Source organism: Dunckerocampus dactyliophorus, chromosome 18, assembly GCF_027744805.1.
Source record: "Dunckerocampus dactyliophorus isolate RoL2022-P2 chromosome 18, RoL_Ddac_1.1, whole genome shotgun sequence".
Classification (NCBI taxonomy): Eukaryota; Metazoa; Chordata; class Actinopteri; order Syngnathiformes; family Syngnathidae; genus Dunckerocampus; species Dunckerocampus dactyliophorus.
In genome coordinates this window covers 5,433,942-5,454,499 of record NC_072836.1, presented here as the reverse complement: position 1 = coordinate 5,454,499, position 20,558 = coordinate 5,433,942, and the positions used below count along the sequence as shown (strand labels likewise).

Sequence of the window (20,558 nt, the reverse complement as noted above, 5' to 3'; positions counted from 1 at the left end):
CGACATTCTCCTCACATTTAGTTGTCTTGTGCTCCTTAACGACTCGCAGAAGTAATTCCACTTCTCGTAAGTCTAAAAAAACCTTGAAAAGCTGAAGACGATGGACTTTTTGTTCTTCTTCTATGGTTCGGTGTTCCGTGGGTCCGCCTATATTTGTTCACAGCGCCACACGTAGGTGTGCCTTGTGTATTACATCGTTTTCACTCTAAATTCTTTTCTGTCTTGATGCAACGATTACCCCCCCCCCACACACACACACACAGAGGAAAGGCAGGAAACTGTACAAGAGAGCTGCACTTTATTGGACACACAACCACAGCAAGTTATATACAAAACTTCGTCTTCTCACAGGAAAAAAAACATACTTTCCTCACATAAAAGTCATGGCATCCACACTGATAAATGAATATCTGCACCATCGATACTTTCTCTAATAAAGTGATATGTCATTAAATATATATATATATATATATAATAGATCTATGCTGTGTGTTCTTACAATATGTCACACTACAGTACTCTACACACACCCGGAGTTGTGTCGGTGGTGCGTTAAAGCGCTCTTGAATTCCATCACAGATGAACATGCCTGCCTTTCAGTCGGATAAATAACATTTTACACTTCTAACACATCTTTTCTGGAGGAAACATTCAATATAGACATTTTTTTTTTTACTTAAAATTCATCTTGACGGCACCGTGCGACACATGCATTTGTTGTGTTTCAATACCTCTGAACCCACCATCATTATCATCATTAGAAATAAAACATTTTGCTTCTGGACGTAACAATATGTTGGACTGGCTAGGAACGTTTATGTATTTACAAATGGGGTTTTTCTACTTGCGCCAACACATTCATGTAAAAATACAGTACATACTATATACAGTACATACTATATAGCATGTAGCTTTATTGTAGAGACGTAAAAAATAATACGGAGCAAAAAAGGAAGGAGAAAGCGCTTAAAAGATGATGTTATTTCCTTATTGAGCCAACTCTGTGGTTCTGCTTTTCAGACTTGTTGGTTTTTTTTTAGCTTAATTGTCCGGTTAACGAGCATACAGTACAGTACATGAACGAAACATTAAGTCATGTGACCTAAGCACCATTATGAAAACGCTCAAACAGTGGGTAGAGTGGAGCAAATAAATATAACATTTTAAAAAGTACACCATAAAATTAAAATTTAAAAATAAAATTACATAAAAATGGGCGAATAAATCACCAGACCAAAGTTATGGGAAAAAGTGTTAAAATAAAATGTAGGAAAAAAAAACCCAATAGAAAATATAGTAAAATTAAATATAAAAAATATTAAACTAAAAAAAGAAATACACATAAAATAACTTCAAATAAAAAAAAATCCCACACACATCAATACATACTTCACACGTGTCCATAAAGAAAGTCGTAATTTTCTAATAAGATTAAAAAAAGAGCTAAGTATATTACAATTAGAGTTTGAAGAAGAATCTATACAGATCGAACAAATATAAAAAAAAGTATGAATAATCTTCGTGTGAAATGCGATAAAGTAAAGAAAAACATTTGTACAAAATGGTCACTAGAATCATTTATAAAAACTTAAAGGAGGTGAGGACATTTACAGTATATTATCTAAGTCTATTATATACTGTTTATCTGTATATATATTTATATATAAATATACAGTATATGTATATAATAATTATCACACTTTGTCTTCACATTATACACAAACATCTCACTTATATATTTATATTTATTTATATATGTACTAGTTATTCAAGTTGGGCGGCAACAAGAATCGTTGTGTCTTTCAAGCAGTGCCGTGTGTAAAGGGGTGAGGGTGGGGGTGAGGTTCACAACATCCTCAGGGACCGACGAACCCAAATGTGTTTTTTTCTCCCTACTTTGTTTCGGATAAATGTGCTCATTGTGCTGCTGATGAAGATGAGGACTGTCCAAAGCTGCCCACAGCTTGAGGTTTGTATGAGAAAATGAATAAACTGCACAGCAGAGAGAGTTTTTTTCGTTTGTTTTGTGCAGGGAAATGTGATGTGCTCGGAAACAAACAGAGGCACATGTTTGTAATCCGACTAAATGAGGCACCAGCAGGATGTTTGTGATGTGCAGCTTAGTTTGCTCTTCCAGGACCACATTTGTGCTTCATTAAGAAGAGACTGTGCTCCCCTTCAAAATATGTTCTTCTTTAAAAGATCCCATATTAAGGTGCTGACGTGCCACAATAGTGTTTTGAAAGTGTATTAGCCTTGAAGCTGGCATTTAGACAGTTTAAAAGTGCTTTCCCTACTGGGAAAACGCACATTTGTGTGTCTGTAGCTTTAATGCTAATGAGCTATCTTAGCCTCCAACAAGCCGTTTTTGTGGGACAGGAAGCCATAAACGTTAGCACCACCAGCCTAGCGATGTGATGGTACAGTGCTAACATTACACTCACATTTTAACAGCGACACCATGTTAGTTTAGCCTATTCGCTGAAGAAACAAACTGATCAAACTTGAGCTGAGTGGCGGATTGATATTTTAAGATGAATAAGCCTCTAAAGTCCCATAAAACATACGTCACAAGTGTTCTGTTCAGCGAGCTTGAATGAAAGGACATTTTGCTAGCTTGTAAATAAAACCCAGCTGGAACCTCCAATGTCCAATACCGCTGAGGTTATACAGTTTGAAATCCAGCCCAAACTGTTCAGGAACGATGCACCTCAAAGAGAGTCCATCCTAGTTCCAAATCCCCATCACAAAGGAAGTCAAACATGAGCAAAACTAGCATAGCTATGTGATGCTACGGCGCTAACATTGAACTCACATTTGACATCATGCTAGGTTAGGCTAGTCTCTGAAGAAAATCAAACTTACAGCTGTCATGTATGACGGCTAGTCGGCAGGTCTGGGCTGCATTTTAAGACGTGTAGTGAGGCCTGTGTTTGGTGCTCATAAACTTTATTAAAAGTCATTTTTGCATAATAGAGGCATTTTGATAGATTTGCTCTTCTGTGCTTCTTTTGACTTCTCTTATTTCTCTATCTTGTGATAGCGACTGCAATCATGTGCTGGGGGGGTGTTATGGTGCCGGCTTTAAAAAGAAAAAGCCTTAAAGATGCTACTGATTGTCTTAATGAAAGTGTTCTTCTACATAGCTAGTATAAATAATATATGCTTTTCTCATTTGTATGGTTTGGAGCTTAGTTGAAAATGTATTTACTCAAAAGTGAGACCACCCTTCCTTTTTAAGTTTTGGAAAAATATATCTTTTAAGACAAAATCAAAGAGGAAAAAAAGAAAAGAATGTTTTGAACAACTTGTAGATTGCAATAAGAGAATATATCGTATACACCGTGTGTGGAAATGACAAGAAGAAAAGCTCAGACAAAATACTGTCTTAAATTCGGGTCAATACGGTACACTAAATGCACAAAGTAGACAGCAAACCGAGCTAAGCACGCCTTGATGGACCTTGCTTTGTGCACCGGGAACAGAAAAGGGCCTTCCCTAAAGTGTTCCCACAAAGTCGGATGTGAAAATGGAGAGTTAAAATGGGAGGGGTCTAGTGCACCCCCTTATTGATGGATTCAATGATAAAGAAGTGCGTGTCAATAAGTACTTTTTGTCCATGTGTGCTTGTTCCTAATGGGAAATGTACTTCAAACAGCACCGACCTTCATTTAAACCACCACCAAAGAGCTTCACATGACTCCATTTTGGCTCTAATAACACACACACACACACACATTGGACTCCGGTGCTGGTTAATGCAGCTCTCATGTGAACAGCATCAGCTTATCTAAGGTGGCATCCAAGGTCCCATTTGTGTGTCATCTGTCTGGGAACTCATGTGGTTCAATTCCATAGAGGACGTCTTCTGGAATGAAGACACTTTTGATGTTGACGGTACCGTTTGTCTTGAAGATGGACGTTCACTGTCCTTCCTTGCAGCTGCTGATGCCCTCCAGGCTTCGGCCGTTGGTTTTGGGGAAGGTGGGCGAACTGAGCGGGGTCGGCGAGCATGGGGACAGGATGGGCGTGGTGGGCGAGGACGACGAGGAGAGGGTGGCGGTGGGCGTCTGGGAGGACGAGGAGGCGGGCGAGGGCGAGCGGCTGCTGGGGGACGGCAGAGAGGAGGCCCGTTGCTGCTGCTGCTGCTCACGGAGGAGGCGGTGCTGGCGTAGGGCGGAGGACAGCAGCAGGGCCTCTGCGCTCAGACCGGCGGCGGACAGGCTGGCCAGCAGCGCCTTGGCCTGGCCGGGGGACGCCCTCAGGGACGGCCCCGTGCCATCTGCCTTCCTGGCGGAGGTGGGCTGGCGCCCGGAGAGGTGGCCCGTTTTGATCCCGGAGAGGTACGGCTCGATGCTGGCCCCTAGGCTGACGGCTCCTGAGGCCTTCAGGTCAGAGCAGGACACATGATGAGGGCGGGGTCAGGGTGAAAGGGGCCGTTTAAAGGGAGGAGGGGTTTCGGGGAAAAGTCCTAACAAGTTGAAGGTTGGGTGTGGTCCCCTGGTAGCCACGCATGCTTGTGGACACATACACAAAAGGTCAAAGGTGAGGATGCGTCGCTCACTGCCGGGTGAGGGGCGGCGTGCAGACCCGTGTGGGTTGACGAGGTGGGTGAGGTCACGCCGCAGTCAGGAGAGACATGAGGACAAAGGGGTGAGGAGGAAGGAGGGAGAGACAAAACAAACAGAGGACACATTATTTCGGGCGGACACGAGCATGTGCGACGAGCCTCGAGCCATCGACACATGAAGACACGACTTATTTTGTCTCGTCTTTTAATGACGTCACCTCATTAAAAATGCAAAATAATCTGAATGGAAAGCTACACCACGTCACAAACACAGCACTGATATTCACATGTAATGCAGGGATTAGTCACTAGATGGCACTGGTTCAACACATTCACATTCACAAGCCTGATGCCAGTTAAGGGACCAAGGATGCTTTCGTTGTCATTTTCACTTCTTGTCCGCATATTTAACATATTTAACATCATTTTTATGATGGATGGCAATTCATACAAGGACCTTCTAAGATGAATTGAAGCGAGACGTCATGCATTCATAATAGACACAATTCTAAATATTCTCTGATCTTTTAAAACCGTTATTTAAAAAAAAATACTTAAAAAAATACTGTATATTAAAAAAAATACTACAATATTAAATATAAAATGCTATTTAAAAAATAAACACAATGAAAAAAATAATTACAAAATATTTAAACATACTAAAATACCTAAACTAAATAACAATTCAAATATAAAAAATAAATACATAAAAAATAGAAAAAAAATTTAAAATACCAAAATATCAAATGTAAATAACATGCAAAATGCTATTTAAAAAACACACATAAAAACAATTCCAAAATATTTAAACATATATTTAAACATACTAAACTAAAACTAAAATACAAACTAAATATTTATATATTATTTTAAAAATAAATACATTAAAAACAGAGAATAATGTATTTAAAATATAAAAATATTAAATATAAAATAAGTATGAAAATATGCACATATAAATTGCTATTTAAAAACAGCAGATAATGACAAATAAATACATAAATGCCCATTACAAAACATATAAACATACTAAGGTATACAATCTAAAAAAAAAAAAATACAATGGCCTTTAAAAAAATTTATAAAAAATTTCAAGATAAAAGTACATCTAAAAAATACCACAACATTACTAAATCTAACTAAACTAAACATGTAAATAAAAATGACAAGTTTGTCACATCTTAACCAATGTGAGGAAAATGTGTAGCCTGTGATATTAGTCTCAAGCAAACGTCATCCAAACTGTGAAATTAAACATGATAATATAAAGTGGAATGTTTTTCTATTTATTATATATATATTTTTAAATTATTTATGTATTTTTAATTAATTTTTTCCCGGTGTCCTAGTGGTTAGCATGTTGGCCACACAGTCACACAGTCAGGAGATCGGGAAGATCTGGGTTCGATTCTCCGCTGTGTGGAGTTTGCATGTTCTCTCTGTGCGTGTGTGGGTTTTCTCCGGGTACTCCGGTTTCCTCCCACATTCCAAAAACATGCATGTTAGGTTAATTGGATGAACGTGAGTGTGAATGGTTGTTTGTCTATACCAGGGGACACCAACATGGTGCCCCCGGGCACCAGGTAGCCCCCCACGACCACATGAGGTGCCCGCAAGCCTGCTTTTCATTCAGGTTTTCAGTTAATAATGAAAGAACAGTAGAAAGAATTGCATTCTGAAATACATAATGTGAGTTGTGGACACCAGCATTTTGTTAATGTTCTGGTAAAACAAGCATATTCGCTTTGTTTGGCCATTTTCATTTTGTAAAAGTAGCTCTCACAAGGAAAAACGTTGGGGACCCCTGGTGTATACTGTATGTGCGATTGGCTGGCGACCAGTCCAACTGCCCAAATTCAGCTGGGATAGGCTCCAGCATACCCCCTGCAACCCTAATGAGGACAAGCGGCATAGAAGATGGATGAATATGTTTTTTCTAATGTATTGTGTCTAATGTGTCCAGACGTCCTCATAGTCAAAAAGGAAAGAAATGATGTTTTAACTTTGCACAAATGTTTAACCGTTGGTGGAGGTGTGCCGTTTTTACAGCCATGCAATTTCCCAGAGTTAAATTGAGACTCGGACGGAGAAAACTTTTTTGTGCCGCTGCATAAAAAATGTTGTCCAAGTGTGTGCAAAGTGGAGGGATTAGAGGGATTAGTTCTGCATGATTGGACAAACAGGTGCTGCTGGGTGCAGCCTCATCCATGGTAAGCTGCTTGTACCATACAGTACATGGTATATAAAAGGACACCAGGAAGTGAAGTATCTTTTCTTCACCATAATCAAAGCGAACGTATGAGTGGAAGTGAAGTGTTGTTTGGAGGATCCTCAAGAGTGCAAAGAGGGCAAACACCAACCACAAAGTGTGCAGTGCAGTATGCTGGCGTTGTCTTCCAGCAGTAAATGTGTTGCATGGTGCAGTCAAGACATGCATAAGAATGCATGAGGCCTCTGGCAGGAAGGAAATGGAACTACTGAAGTGTGTCAAGTCAAAGCCACAAGAAGATTTCTGCCGTTGGCGTTAATGAAGAATTAAGATAGTCAGCCTCATTTAAATAAATGTAAAGTAAAATGCACATCACACAGATTTAAACGTCGAGGGCGAGGCACGTTTAGAATTAAGAAAAGGCAGAAGACATTGGGACAGGATTGGTTGCAAATCCCAGCGCTGTCTGTTCAGTGTGTGATCATGATGAAAAGCAAAGCGAGCGCTCTCTCTGCCATTAAGACACATTTCCTCTCCTTTATGCGCCTGCTTCCGCCTTACCCAAATTCGAGTGGATTCCTGCACTTGTCTAATGAAAGCAAAATGAATCCCTTTTATTTCAGCGTGACACCGACTCACAGGGCGGTGCTTTCATTTTGCGTGAAAAAAAGCAGTACGCACACTTGAAGCTAATTGTCCACGTACTGCATGTAAAAACCTCTCTGGGTGGTAACCATGTGACTCAACAGTACCAGGACAGTGAAATAAATAGTTGTCGTTTGGTTTAATACAATATATTTCAAGAAAACACTGCATTCAGCTTTGTGATGTAGGTGAAAAAGCCCATTATTAGTATCGACTTTGGTCTTTGCTCCCCCCAAGTTTTTTTTATTTTTTATTTTAAATCCACTTTATTCCATCTTTCTTCTTCTTCTGACTTTCTTACCATAATATTTGTACTTTATTTCCATGATAATATAGCCCCAATCTCATTTTACATCTTTTATTTGTGTTTTGTTTGTTGCTCATAATATTCAGAAAAAAAATAATTCTTTAATATTTGAACTCTACTGAAATGACTGAAAATTTTCCTCATAATATGAGTTTATTCCCGTAAAATTATGACTTTTTTCTCATTTGAATACTTTTTTCTCTTAATATTTTGAGTTCATGTCCCCATCCAACTATTTTAACTTTGTTCTTGTAAATTTTCTTCTCGTAATTATGACTTTGCCAAAAATTACAACTTTATTCATTGTTTTGTTTGTTTCTCATATTAGAACTTTAAAAAATTTATTTTCTTTACTATTTCAACTTTATGCTAGTAAAAATGATGTTATTTTTCCTCATTATTCTCATAAATTACGATGTTTTCTCATTAGATTACAACTTTATTCTCTTACTATTTTTACTTTGTTCTTGTAAAATTAATGCAGATTTTTCAATTATTGCGGTTTTATTCATGTGCCATAAGCCAATAAAAAAAAACGCCGGGGGCCATTTGTGGCCGCACTTTGGACACCGCTACAGTAGCCTAACCTACCTTAGTTTGGTTTTCACATCTTTTATGTACAAAATGTTTCAAAGTGGTCCCTAGCCTCTTTCAGGTTTTCTGTATTCAGCCCAGGGTAAAAAGGTGTGATACCCTGTCTTATGCCTTAAGTCCACCCATACTGCGGCCAACAAGGATCTTGTTTTAATGCTTTATTAAAAATAATTGATAGTCAGCTAAATGTTCAGCAAAACCAATTTTAGGAAAACAGAAGACAATTCACGTTATTTATTGCAGCCTTAGCATCATGTTAAGAGTTTGCGTCACTGACATGTTTGGTGTCTGACAGCAACAACAACAACAAAAAGGCATTTGCATCCTCGTAACCGACGAACACAATCTGCCTTTGGTGTAATCAAAACAGCCGAGCGGCGAGCAGGCAGAAAAACACTCGTTGATTAATACGCACCTCATCTCATCATCAAGTCATCAAGAAGGCGGTGGGGCGGACTTTAAGAGGTAATCAACAACCCCGACTTAAGTTCACTCACTTTTAGGGACGTGCGACAACGAGACAGGATGTCGTCATCAACGTGCACCTCTCTCTGGACTATATTTATCTTCACAAAAGCTATTATACAAGTATATACGTATACTACATATCATATATATATATATATATATACACACACACACACATATCTATCTATCTATCTATCTATCTATATATATATATTAAAATAATCGGTGTTGCAAGTGTGCCGTTTTTATTGATTTCATTTTTTGCACTCATTTGCTGCTCATTTTTGGTTTGTTTTCGCATTTAAATTTGGGTACCAGCATCAATTTACTCAAAACAATTTGCCTTTATAAAGTTAAAAAAGGATATTTCTGCCTAGTTAGAAGGTAAAACCTGGAAGATGAGCAGGGTTTGTATTTGGGAGCCATTGACTGCTGTAATGGGTGAGTAAAATTCATAAATCTCTCTGTTGTCGTAAACGTAAAGCTACAAACAGCCAAATTCAGGCGTTATGGATAAAAGTAAATATGGTTAGAAAGTGGAGGAAGGAAGTAGCATGCAGGTGGAGTCCCCACAGCATCATGCACGCCCGTGATGCAGCCTACCTGCTGCTGCTGCCCTTGGCTCTTCAGGAAGTCCTCCCTCTTGCCGCTCTTGTATTTGTCCATACTGTTGTGCTGCAGGTGCTTCAGTTTGGTGGCCGTGGGGGGCGGGACCTTGCTGGGGGCCACCCCATTTCCTCCCTTGTGAAAGAAAAGAGCGAGATGGGAAAAGATGAGAGAGAGCGCGAGCTCAAGCAAGGCTTTAATAATTCCGCTTCAGCGTGGCTGCATCTCTCCTGAGACTCACAATGAGTGAGTTTGTAGCTGATAGAAGCTCACACACTTTTATGAGTGTAAAACATGACAAAGAGGAGAACAAGGAGAGGTATCAAACTTGGCTTCTGCAGTGGATTAAGAAGCTTGTGTTCTTAATGATGTTTCCTGCCGAGTTACACCCTCTCTCATCATGTGCACTCTCACGTCGCTTGCAGCTCCATCAAAGTGTGCAGACGCCGCCACTGACCTGACAGCGCAAGCTAATACGAGATGAACTCCATGTTTTTTTTACTTTTGCCTTTCAACACAATGAGAAATAACATTGGTGCACTTGCAAATCATCATGTAGGAGTGATGCAACGACGAGCGCGGCTATGACGAAAGAAGGCTTTGTGATCCTTGGCCCAAGCCTGGCGGGAACGATGCCCGCCGCGCCATCAAAAGGCCTGAAAGTCTCACGCAAAACTCCACACTGACAGCGGGCCAGCAGAGTGCTTCAGCTAAACTGTCACATGTCACTACAAGCTGCTCATTTATGTGAATTTACTGAATGTGAGCTGAGATGATTCATACATTCCATGCAAGAGCTGTAGCAAAAATGCTGGCATTCAAAAGATCAGTTTTTTGCTGAATGTTTGGTACAGATTTTGAAGAAAGCGTGGGGTGAGTTTATGCGGTCCAATATATAAGACGTTATTATGCATGGAAGCCATTTCCGCCAACACAAGAGCGACTGAAAACTATTTTTAAAAATACTAATAATTGCTTAGTATTAGGGGTGTCACAAGATCTCGCAAGATTAAAATGTGACAAGATTTCTCGTTCAGAAAAAAATGAAGTGGATTGTTTTGCCGCCCCCAGTAAATTGCCATGTGCATGCGTCTGTTGTCCTCATCTCTCGCCTCCAAACAGGCAGGAAGAGGGTTCACTCTTAGTACTCTTTGCATTGGTTTCAGCACCTTGGCAAGATTGCTCCAGTTAGTCTTAGTCATACAGGTAGCAATCACACAGTGCAGAAGATTGTAGCCTCATGAGGAGCTATGCAAGGTAATGTAGTAGAAATTAAACGAGTAGATATTTTTAACATTTTTTCATTGTACTTTTCTTAAAAGTAATGTTAAAATCTGGTCTCCTCTCGTTCCCGTAGACCCAATCTCGTGTCTCGTCTCGTCAACGGGGTATCTCGTGACACCCCTACTTAGAATTCACAATAATTCAAAATCCCCCCCATGATGTTTACAACAGAATTTGTATTAATAAAAAAAAATACATGTCGAATTAGCCAATTCTACGGACTTGTTTCCCCATCGTTTGCCATTTAAAGTCAAATGTTAGCTGTTTTTTTAGACACTATATCATAATAACAAACACTATTTTATGTATTACGGGAGCACAGTTGGCTTCCATAAATATTGTTTTTTGGTATTAGACATATTTTAGTCGCTGTTTTAAGATTCCGATTCAAAAACCCAAAGTATTGCAGTGCCCTTTTAAATATTTTTTTATTTCGTAAAAACGCTAAACGACGGTGATACATATTTAAATAAAAAGCTTTGTGCTATTAATAGTTACTAAAATCAGCATTTCAGCTTTTTGTCATTACATTTTAAAATTTAGTTGTAGATGTTCTACAATGTGCGTCTGGGAAAGAAAAAACAAGCCACGGAACGCAACTGGCCGCTGGGTCACACTTTGGACACCTCTGCTCTTATAACTCTTCGTCAGGTTTGAGCGCGTGACGTGACGTCATTAAAGAGAGAAGGGTAAGTAATCCATGCATGACAACAGTCAGTAGATCCCAAATCAGGGGCTGTCCGCCCTCTGAATGAGTTATACACACACAGGAAATAATGTGCTACAAGCCGACCAATCACAGTCTTAACGATCGAGTGTCGCTGCAGATCAAGGATTGTTTTGAAGGTGCGCCGACACGCAACGCGCAGACTGAACAAGGAAACCGAAACCAGCGAAAGGCAACAAAATGCGTACCGTAGAGCAGCAAAGCACACAAGCGTATTCAAGGGTCAAAACGCGTGCCCTGTACGAAAAATGCATACATGTGGCTGGGTCTGCTATGATGAGAAGGTCAAAATAATTATTTGAATATCCCAATAAAACAGCATCAGAGTGAAGGAGAGTCAAAAGAGAGATGCAAAGAAGTTTGTGACAAAGAGAAGAGGAAGAAAGGACAATAAAAAAATAGGATGTGTTTTTTATTGTCAGTGTAAAGTGTGGAAGTGTGGAGATGTACAGGCAGAAAGCAAACAACCAATCACAGCACAGACATGTCTGGTGTCTGTCCCGCCCCTTTTCTGTGAGCCAATGAGGGAAGCAGACATCAGAAAGCTCCCCAGGCCCTAAGAGAAGAAATGAAGGAAGAATGGAGGTGAGTCATGAGAAATGAACCTGGCTCCATGTCGGCTTGGGCGGGACTGGTGGCTTCTGGCTGGTGAGCCCAGGTGGGATTGTGGAGTAGAGCTCCTCTGCACAGGAACCCCCGCTGATCTCTATCAAGGTGTTCTCCAACTCGCGAATGGTCTCCTCCAAGCTGTCCAGCCTCTTGTAGGTGCTGTGGCAGACGTGTTCTCTTGCTGGAGTCTCTTTGGATGGCGAGTCAGATGTCTCCAAGGACATGAAAGGAGTGTCCGGTGAAGCCTTCATGTTGGTGCTTGGCTGCAGTTTGAGAACCACTTCCCCAGTCTCCATCCCACTCCTCAGAGCCATCACGAGGGAGCTCTGCTGGCTTGGGCGAGCTAAGGAGGATCTTCTGGGTTGAGGCTGAGGATGAGCTGACTCTAGAAGACAAAGTAGGAGCTTGTAGGCGTCCTTGAGTGTTGTCTCCTCCCTGAAGAGCAGCAGCAGAGGCCGCTCACTCAAGTGGACCTCTGAGAGTTCTGTATGTGCAGAGATTGTCCGAGTCGGCAAAATGACTCCCATGGCGCCGCTGAGCTCCTGGGCTTCTAAAGGAGAGAGCGCCCTCATTTCCAACTCTGTGAGGAGCAGAGTCACTTCCTGTTTCTCCTCCTTCTCGGACGAACACATCATACTTAACTCTCGCTGAGCGGGTGAATCCCTCACGGTGCTGAGAGGTGAAGGCCTGGTTTTTATAGGATAACGGGACAAATCTCTGACAGGATCCTCAGGGGGCGACGCTGAAGCTGGCAAACAGTCAGTCAACATGATGCGTGGAACAGAACGCAAAGGTCTGCCCTATAAACCAGGAAAGGACTTTTAATCACACAACCTGCAAACTATTTCATCACCCATTTAACCTTTAACTACCCTCCTCTGGTACCAAGCTCTAATTCATACATCATACGTCACCATGCCATTTTTACAGTCTCCATCTTGGCTCAACTACTCACTTGAAAAGGTTCCTGTCATATAAAAAAATAACGGTCCAACCACTGAATGCTAAACCTGGGGCAGGTTGTTTCAAAGATGTCCATCTGTCTGGATCATGCCATGCCAGGAGCAGGTGCACATATGGAAGGACCCCGCTGCCCTGAACATGTGCTCGTAATGGCGAGCACATCTGTCCGAGAACATGTGCGAGAGGTAGCTCGGAGCTGTACAACAGCCATGCTGTGGCTTTCCAATTCGAGGAACATCAAAGGATCTATCGGTTCTTACCTCCAACTGGCCAGAAGTTCTCTCCTGCTCCCCGTCCGCCTTGTCCCCGGACAGCGTGGGAGGTGTGGATGCGGGGCGAGGGTTTTCTGACACCGTCCTCCTCAGTTTCATGTGAGGCTTCTGGCTCTCTGCCTCTTCAGAATCAGACTTCTGCAAGCAAGATGAATGTAATGCTATAAAATTTCAGCTTTACATGGTTATAGGGTCCATATAATAGTATTTTTCACCAATTTTAAATAAAAAGGTCCCACAATAGTGTATGGGAAGTGTGCTGTCAAAAATCTAGCCTTGATACTGGAATTTGGGCAGTTTCAAAGTGCTCTTAGTACACGCTACTAGCTTCAATGCTAATGAACTGTGTTTGGAAGAAGCGCTGTTGTGCACTTTTTACATGTACAGCGCAACTCTGCACTCGTTCAACATAATAAATGCCATATATCACATACAACAACCTAACATTAAGGAGTGGGACAGGAAGAAACGTTACCAACATTAGCATAGACATGTGATGCGACAGTGCTCACATTATACTCACATTTTAGCAGCAACATCATGCTACGTTAGCCTATTCGCTGAAGAAAAACAACATGATCAAACTTACAGTTCCCGTGTCTATACTGACTGACAAATAGTTGGTAAAATTTGTTTTAAGATGTGTAGTGAAGCCTTCTTTTTTACAAAGTGGTGGGCTCTTCTAGCTAAGGGCTGTTCAGAGGCGGACAGGTATCATGGCCATGAGAAAGGAGGTTTTTTCCGCCATGATGTCATGAAAAGACAAGTGTTTGAGCGTCTCTTCTCTCAAAAGTGAGGGGGATTTTTTCATGTTTGGTGCTCATAAACAGGTTCTAAGCACACATTTTACTCTTTTAACATCATTAAAAATGTAGTAGGAGACATTTAAATTGAATGATGATTGATCCTTTAAAGTGTAAAGGTGTCATCTTCATTACCTTGACGCTCTTCCCGGGAATGAGGGTCTCCCCGCTGCGGGTGGTCAGGCCTGGCGAAGATGGGAAGCTGCGTCTGGGTGGCGGCGGTGGAGGAGACTTGGAGGGTTTTTCTGTGCGGTAGCGAGGCACCGTCAGCTCATCTAGGAGACAAAAACAACAACACATAACTTCAATGGCGTTCTGGAGAGCGCAGACCTCCACCAAGGCCAAAAACACAAAACATATTTGTCAGACTTGTTTGATTAAAAAAAAAGAAGTCTGTTCCACTCTCGTTCTGTAGGTGGCGGTGATCTGCAATATAAAGATGGGATCTGTTAAATCTGGTTGACCCCACTTGGACCCAATGAGATCTTCCACGGCCATGTCTGTGCGCCTCAAAAATCAGGTTTGCAGTTTTAGGATAGTACTGCAAAAATCTAACTATCAAAACATTATCTCTTTATTCTTACCAGATCCAAGCTTGGTTCCTCCTTCTTTTTTCAGCTGGGGCTTGTTGACACGGTGCTCGGGGGTCGCTGCCCCGCTCTGAGGGGTCTGTGGGTTCTGGGAGGACGGCGTGTTAGAAGAAGGCTTGATCTGTTTAGCGGCAAAGTCCAGGTCGGGAATGGCCTTCATGAGCTCGGCCTGGGTCTCCTCCAGCAGCCGGTTGATGTCCTGAGCACTGTACTGGGTCAAACTGGCCCGCTTCTCCTCCCAGTCCCGCTCCGCCGCCTGGGGAGTTGATTGGCAGTTGTAGGCACTCTTACAAAAATGGAAGGCCAACAAGAAGACAGAAATGAACAGTGAAGATGATTCCTACCAGGCGAACCTCGACAGACAAAGCCTTATCAGCAGCCGTGCGGCGCTCCAGTTCCTCCAGGGCTTTGCCCTTGTGAGGTACCGGCGGGTGATTGTCCTTGTGAAGGCCGGCCGGGTTCCCGTGGCGCCGGCTGAGGCTGGTGTGGGGGCTCCAGTTGGACAGGCTGTTCCCTCCCCCGAGGTCGTTGATGCTGAGCGGTGGGCTGCCGGGTAGGTCAAAGTCTGAGAACTTTCTCAGGTCCTCGTTGTGCTTGGATGACGGATTGGAGAGGTCCTCGTGTTTCTTCCACACCCCCTCGTTGGCCTGCCTTTAAGTGAGTCATTCACAGTTTCATCATCACAATAGGAGACATATTCTAGGCATAACTAAGAGAATCCAATTGTTTTTCTCAAAGGTTCCATATTAACTGCACCTTTGCCATACACGTGAAAGTCCATATTACAGTAATCCCTCACTTATCACGGTGAATTGGTTCCACACCCAACTGTGATAAGTGAATTTCGGTGAAGTAGGCTTCCTTATTTATAAATCAAATATTTTCATAATTACAGCACAATCAACCTGCTTAAGATATTGTAAATACGGTTTGTAATATTTTTATAGTCATCTAGATATGACAGTCACCTTTACACTCGTAGTACCCAATATAATATACTAGTCATAACAGAAAAAAAGACATATTAGAGATCAATACGACATAATATAGACTCACTTGTTAGCATTGGGAGATGTTGTATTTCATTTAATTTGGCCATTGTTATGCTTGAAAATGTTCTATTCAGGCAAAAAAATATTAAAGATTTGCTTTTATATACGTATTCATTGACCAATGATAGGCCATATTCAACCACGAAAAAGCAATGATTTTTTAGTAATATATTTTTCAGTGAAGCTGTGAAATTCAAAGTGAAAAGTGGCAAGGGATTATTTTATAGTGTCCTTCAACGAAGTCTGTTGACAAAAATCTGGCCTTGATGCTGGAATTTAAACAGTTTAAAAGGTTAAAAGGCAGACAACATGAGTGTGTGTCTCAAGTAAGTGCTATTGTGTACTTTATCCACTTTTGTAACTCTGCACAGTCACATTTTAACAGCAACATCATGCAACGTTTGCCTATTTACTGAAAAAAAAAACAGTTGGCAAGGCTGCATTTTAAGATGTGTAGTGAAGCCTTTTTTCTTTTACGAAGTGGTGGCCATATACAGTACATGGGGCGGGCTGATGTAGCTAGGGGGCTCAGAGGCGGTAATCATGTACATGAGGAAGGAGACATGAAAAGCAAGTTTTTGAGCTCATCTTCTTTTAAAAGTGGAGTAAAAAAACCACAAGTGATAAATTTTTCTCACATTTGGCACTCAGAAACAAGTTAATTGTAAAGTCACTTTTGCATTATATACATTCAAGAATTTAAAATGCTCAGCTGAAACAAGAGTGCTGTTGCCATCCAGTGGAATGACTGTCAAGTTCCTTACTTGCGCATGGTGGTGAGGATGTCCGTTATTGTTTTGCAGCGTTTCAACAAGGCATCCAGTCTGTGCGGCTCCTCCTTCAGGAACTTCACGGCTTCCACTTCCACCCTCAGCACCACCCTCATCTTGCTCTGCAGGCTTGGGAATTGATCTGTGGAAGAGCATCAGTCACAGAAGGAGAAAATCAAGTAAACTCGATGAAGCGATCTGAGAGTGATTCAGCGTTTTGACAGACGGACGTGTGGGTGACAAAAAGACGGCCGGGTTGCCTCTGCGGACGGTTAGTCAGCACAGGGCTGGTTGACTCACTCTTCAGCTCGGTGAGCGTCTCCCCCAGCTTTCGGAGGACGGCGCTCTTCTCCTCCAGCTCCTGCACGCTCACCAGCTTGTGGTTGACAGCCGACTCCTTCTGGATCTCCTCCACCGACTTCTCCAGGTCGCTGAGGAGGAACACACAGAAGGATGAGCATTCACTCTGCTGCTCTTTTCAATTAACTCGCTCCGTCGGAGGTTTCGGGCGGGTGAAGCGGAGCGGCGTGGGCAGGAATTAATAAGTTTAAAAAGTAAGTTTGTGGCTGAAGGGAAAGTCTTTGGGAACATGGAACTGGAAATCTGCATGAATATTTGCTCCAGACTTGGGTTGACTTCTTAAGGGACACAATACTCATCTCACCAGGTCCTGTGGTGGACTAGTGGCTAGCATATCTCCCTCACAGACAAAAGATTTAAGGTTCGCATCTCCCTCTCCGTGCTTGCATTGGTTATCGTCAGGTACTCTGGCTTTCTCACAAAAACATGTACGTTCGACGAACTCTAGACGCTAATTCAGAGGTGTCCAAACTTTTTCCACCAAGGCTGGCATACACAAAAATGAAAGTATCTTGCTTGCTGCTGTAACAAGTGAATTTCCCCGCTGTGGGCTAAATAAAGTACAAATACAATACAATACTAAACCTAATCCAATGTACTGTCGGTAAAAATATGTTACCCAATTAAATAAGCATAAAAATACCGTTCAATATATTATTCCCAATTATTATTTTTTCATCCAAAGTTTGAATTAATTAATACATTTCCTCTGCGATTGACTGGCAACCGGTCCAGGGTGTACCCCACCTCTTGCCCAAAGACAGCTGGGAGAGACATCAGCATACCCCCGCGACTCTAGTGAGGACAGGCAGCATAGAAAATGAATGAATGAATAATACATTTCATAATTATCCAAAATAGTATATAAATATTTTATAGTCCAGTGCATTTTTTCAGTGATTTATTTATTTTATTTCATTTAAAAGCAATTATAATTGTAGATGACAGACTGCTACATTTTTTAAATTTATGTTTTAAATAATTTAATTTGCTATTTTTTTTAATGAATCAATGTGGCCCTAATCATCCTTGGTAATGGTAATTTTTAATGTGTGTGTGTTTTTTTTAAAATATATACCACAGGCCAATAAAATGGAGCTATGGACCGGACTTTGGACACCCCTGTTCTAAATTATCTATAGGTGTGAATGTGCATGTGAAGAGTTGTCTATATGTGTCCTGTAAATGACTGTCAACCAGTACAGGGTGTATCCCGCCTCTTGCCCCAGAGTAAGTTGGGATAGGCTCCAGCACACCTGTCAGCCTGAAAATGAAAGTAAAATTGACACATCCTAGCTTCTTTTTCCTGCACAAATATCTACTTGTGGCCAGATTTGTCATTAAATTTGGGAATAGTTACCTCAAAGAACGCTAATCTGATGTGAAATCTCAAGGTGGCTCTGCTCTGCTTTTGCAGGAGCTTCAATTAGTCGCTCGCACTTCGCATCTTAATAAGAATCTCTCTATAAACCGGGCTTAATTACGCTTCCGGCTTTATCTGATCACTGTGCGACTTATTCACTTGTAAAACTGTTTCAACTTTGTCATAAATCCACAAATCAAAAATCACTCTGAGGTTTGGGACATAAGCATTCCCGTGTGTGTGTGTGTGTGCGCGTTGTTACTGACTGCAGCTGCTGGATGATGAGCTCCTCCTCGTTCAGGTACTTGAGCCTCTCCTCCTCCACCAAGAGGCGCTGTCTCTGCAAGGGATCCTCCTGCTTCCTGAGGGCGTCGGCCACGCGCACGTTCAACTCCGCCTCAGTCCGCTTGAGCAGTGTGCGCATGGAGTCTTGGTTCTCCAGCTGCCAGTGGCACAAGGGCACAGCAGGGTAGTGTTTATGTTACATTATAATGTCGTGTTTTGGTCTACTCGTGCATTGCTCCTGTGTTTTTTCACACATTTTTGTCCCGATACCCACTACGAAGCTCAACTTTGCCCACATGAGGGCTTATTTGCATGCGTTAACACCGAGGATGCCCCGCGGAAAAGTGTGTACGTGCATGGCAGATTCACCGAGCGTGAACTCCTCCTCGGTGTTATGAATGGAAAAAATATAAAATTCTACAGAGCCCGTCCGTGTAATACAACTCTGAGATGAAAGCACCTGGTAAGGGAAGGAGAATAAATTATGAATGTGTGCCTCATGTTCCAGCAAGTAAAACAACACCGCCAGCATTTCAGATGACCTCGTCGTCCCCTGTTACGTCGCCACCGTGGCTAAACCCAGATTACATTAACATATTTTAACAAATAGTCAGTTATATTTATAACAATATGTTTTTTTTACATATGCATCCCTGTCTTGCAGCACTTGCCTTCTTGTGGTGAATAATTCATGAACCACATGTGCAGGTTGAGCTGCAGGTCTTGAGTGTGAGGACTTCCAATGCAATTTAAACATTGGATAAGGAAGCACATCATTAATTTTAAATGTCAAATAAGAAAACCAGTAGGAAAGATTTGATTAAAAATTGCAACCAATGAACACTGACAAAAGCAAAATGATCATGTGCCAGTGTGAACTTTGACCAAATTGGCCACTGTGTGCAGAAAATCTATCAAAATCAATAGCATACCCGCTCCATTGTACCAAAGTAATTACTATAAAGCTGAGGAAGTTGGGAACTGCAGCCAGTCGAGAGAGGAAGAAGCTAATTAACAAAATAACCTGACGAAAAAGCCAAACAATCCCAATCATGACCAGTACCAACGTCCTACCTACAGGGTGAAAATGTGTCAAAACATTCACCCTACTGTGTTGCCTGCGCTGTTCTTCTGTCAAATGCACCACAAGGTGGCGCTGTTATTAAACCCTATTAAACGCACGGACTTGAAATTTCTCACAAAAACATCCACTGTAACTTTAGAGCAAGCTGAATCACCATCAAATTTGGTACACACTTTGAGGGGACTGACAAAAGTGTGTCTTTAAAAATTGCAAAAGAGTCACTGAAAAACATGTGCATCATCGAGCAAACGGGGCACGTCTTAACAATAAATTGTCCGTAAAGTACCATGTGTCTAATGATTATAAAACTTTGAGGATATCTGTATTACATGTATGCTAGCAAAAAAATCAGGACCCACCATGGGACGTCCTCATTCTGAGTTTTGTTATTAAGATTCATGCATTATTCACTAGGAAATTACAGAAAATGTCTAAAAATGTTCAAAAAATGTGAAAATAACTCCTGCATGTGCACCTTTGAATCTTTATCCAGATTTGCACCAAAGAGTCTCTTGGTTAATACTGTAATAATAGTATAAACACAAAGAATAGGTTTTTGAGGTATAAAAATATGTTAATGCTGAATTACAGTTTATGACAGTTCAATTTGGCTGGAAAACTGAGAGGAGGAGCGGGTAGCACGTTATGCCAAGCTTTTCGGTAATATGCTGCACCCAAATGGCTTGGAGGGTCTTACATGAAGCATGAAATAATGGCCGTACCTGTGTCTTACGCAGCTGGCTGAGCTGCTTGCGTAGGTCGTTGGCGTTCTGCTGCAGGCCGTGCAGGTGGAGCTGCATCTGTAGGCGGCTGACGTTGTTCAGAGGCGTCGAGTTGGACGGCGGCGGCGGCATCAGCGCCAGCGGTGCAGACGGAGTGTGAGCTGCCAATCAGAGCGGGAAGGGAAGGGATGGGGTGTGGAGGGTTCACCGTGAGGTCGACGCGGAAACAAGTGGGTTAATTCAGTGGGCACAAGCCAGCCCACGCGGGACACACA

At 41.8% G+C, this 20,558-nt stretch overlaps 1 protein-coding gene across 14 annotated transcripts in view; it reads right to left on the bottom strand.

Moving 5' to 3' along the window:
• Nucleotides 1-908: 908 nt before the first annotated feature.
• srcin1a (SRC kinase signaling inhibitor 1a) overlaps nt 909-20,558 on the bottom strand; it is a 111,435-nt gene continuing 91,785 nt past the window's right edge. For 13 of the 14 annotated variants that reach the window (XM_054758637.1, XM_054758639.1, XM_054758641.1 and 10 more), the window contains 10 exons: nt 20,284-20,444; nt 18,459-18,634; nt 16,770-16,900; nt 16,464-16,611; nt 14,992-15,298; nt 14,642-14,903; nt 14,193-14,332; nt 13,243-13,392; nt 9,397-9,534; nt 909-4,385 (listed from right to left, as the gene is read on the bottom strand). In XM_054758637.1, the coding sequence (XP_054614612.1) occupies nt 3,924-4,385; nt 9,397-9,534; nt 13,243-13,392; nt 14,193-14,332; nt 14,642-14,903; nt 14,992-15,298; nt 16,464-16,611; nt 16,770-16,900; nt 18,459-18,634; nt 20,284-20,444 (2,075 nt within the window). In that variant the 3' untranslated portion in view covers nt 909-3,923. Of the gene's footprint in view, nt 4,564-9,396; nt 9,535-13,242; nt 13,393-14,192; nt 14,333-14,641; nt 14,904-14,991; nt 15,299-16,463; nt 16,612-16,769; nt 16,901-18,458; nt 18,635-20,283; nt 20,445-20,558 lie in introns of all 14 variants that reach the window. The other variant, XM_054758651.1, reaches the window with a different exon arrangement.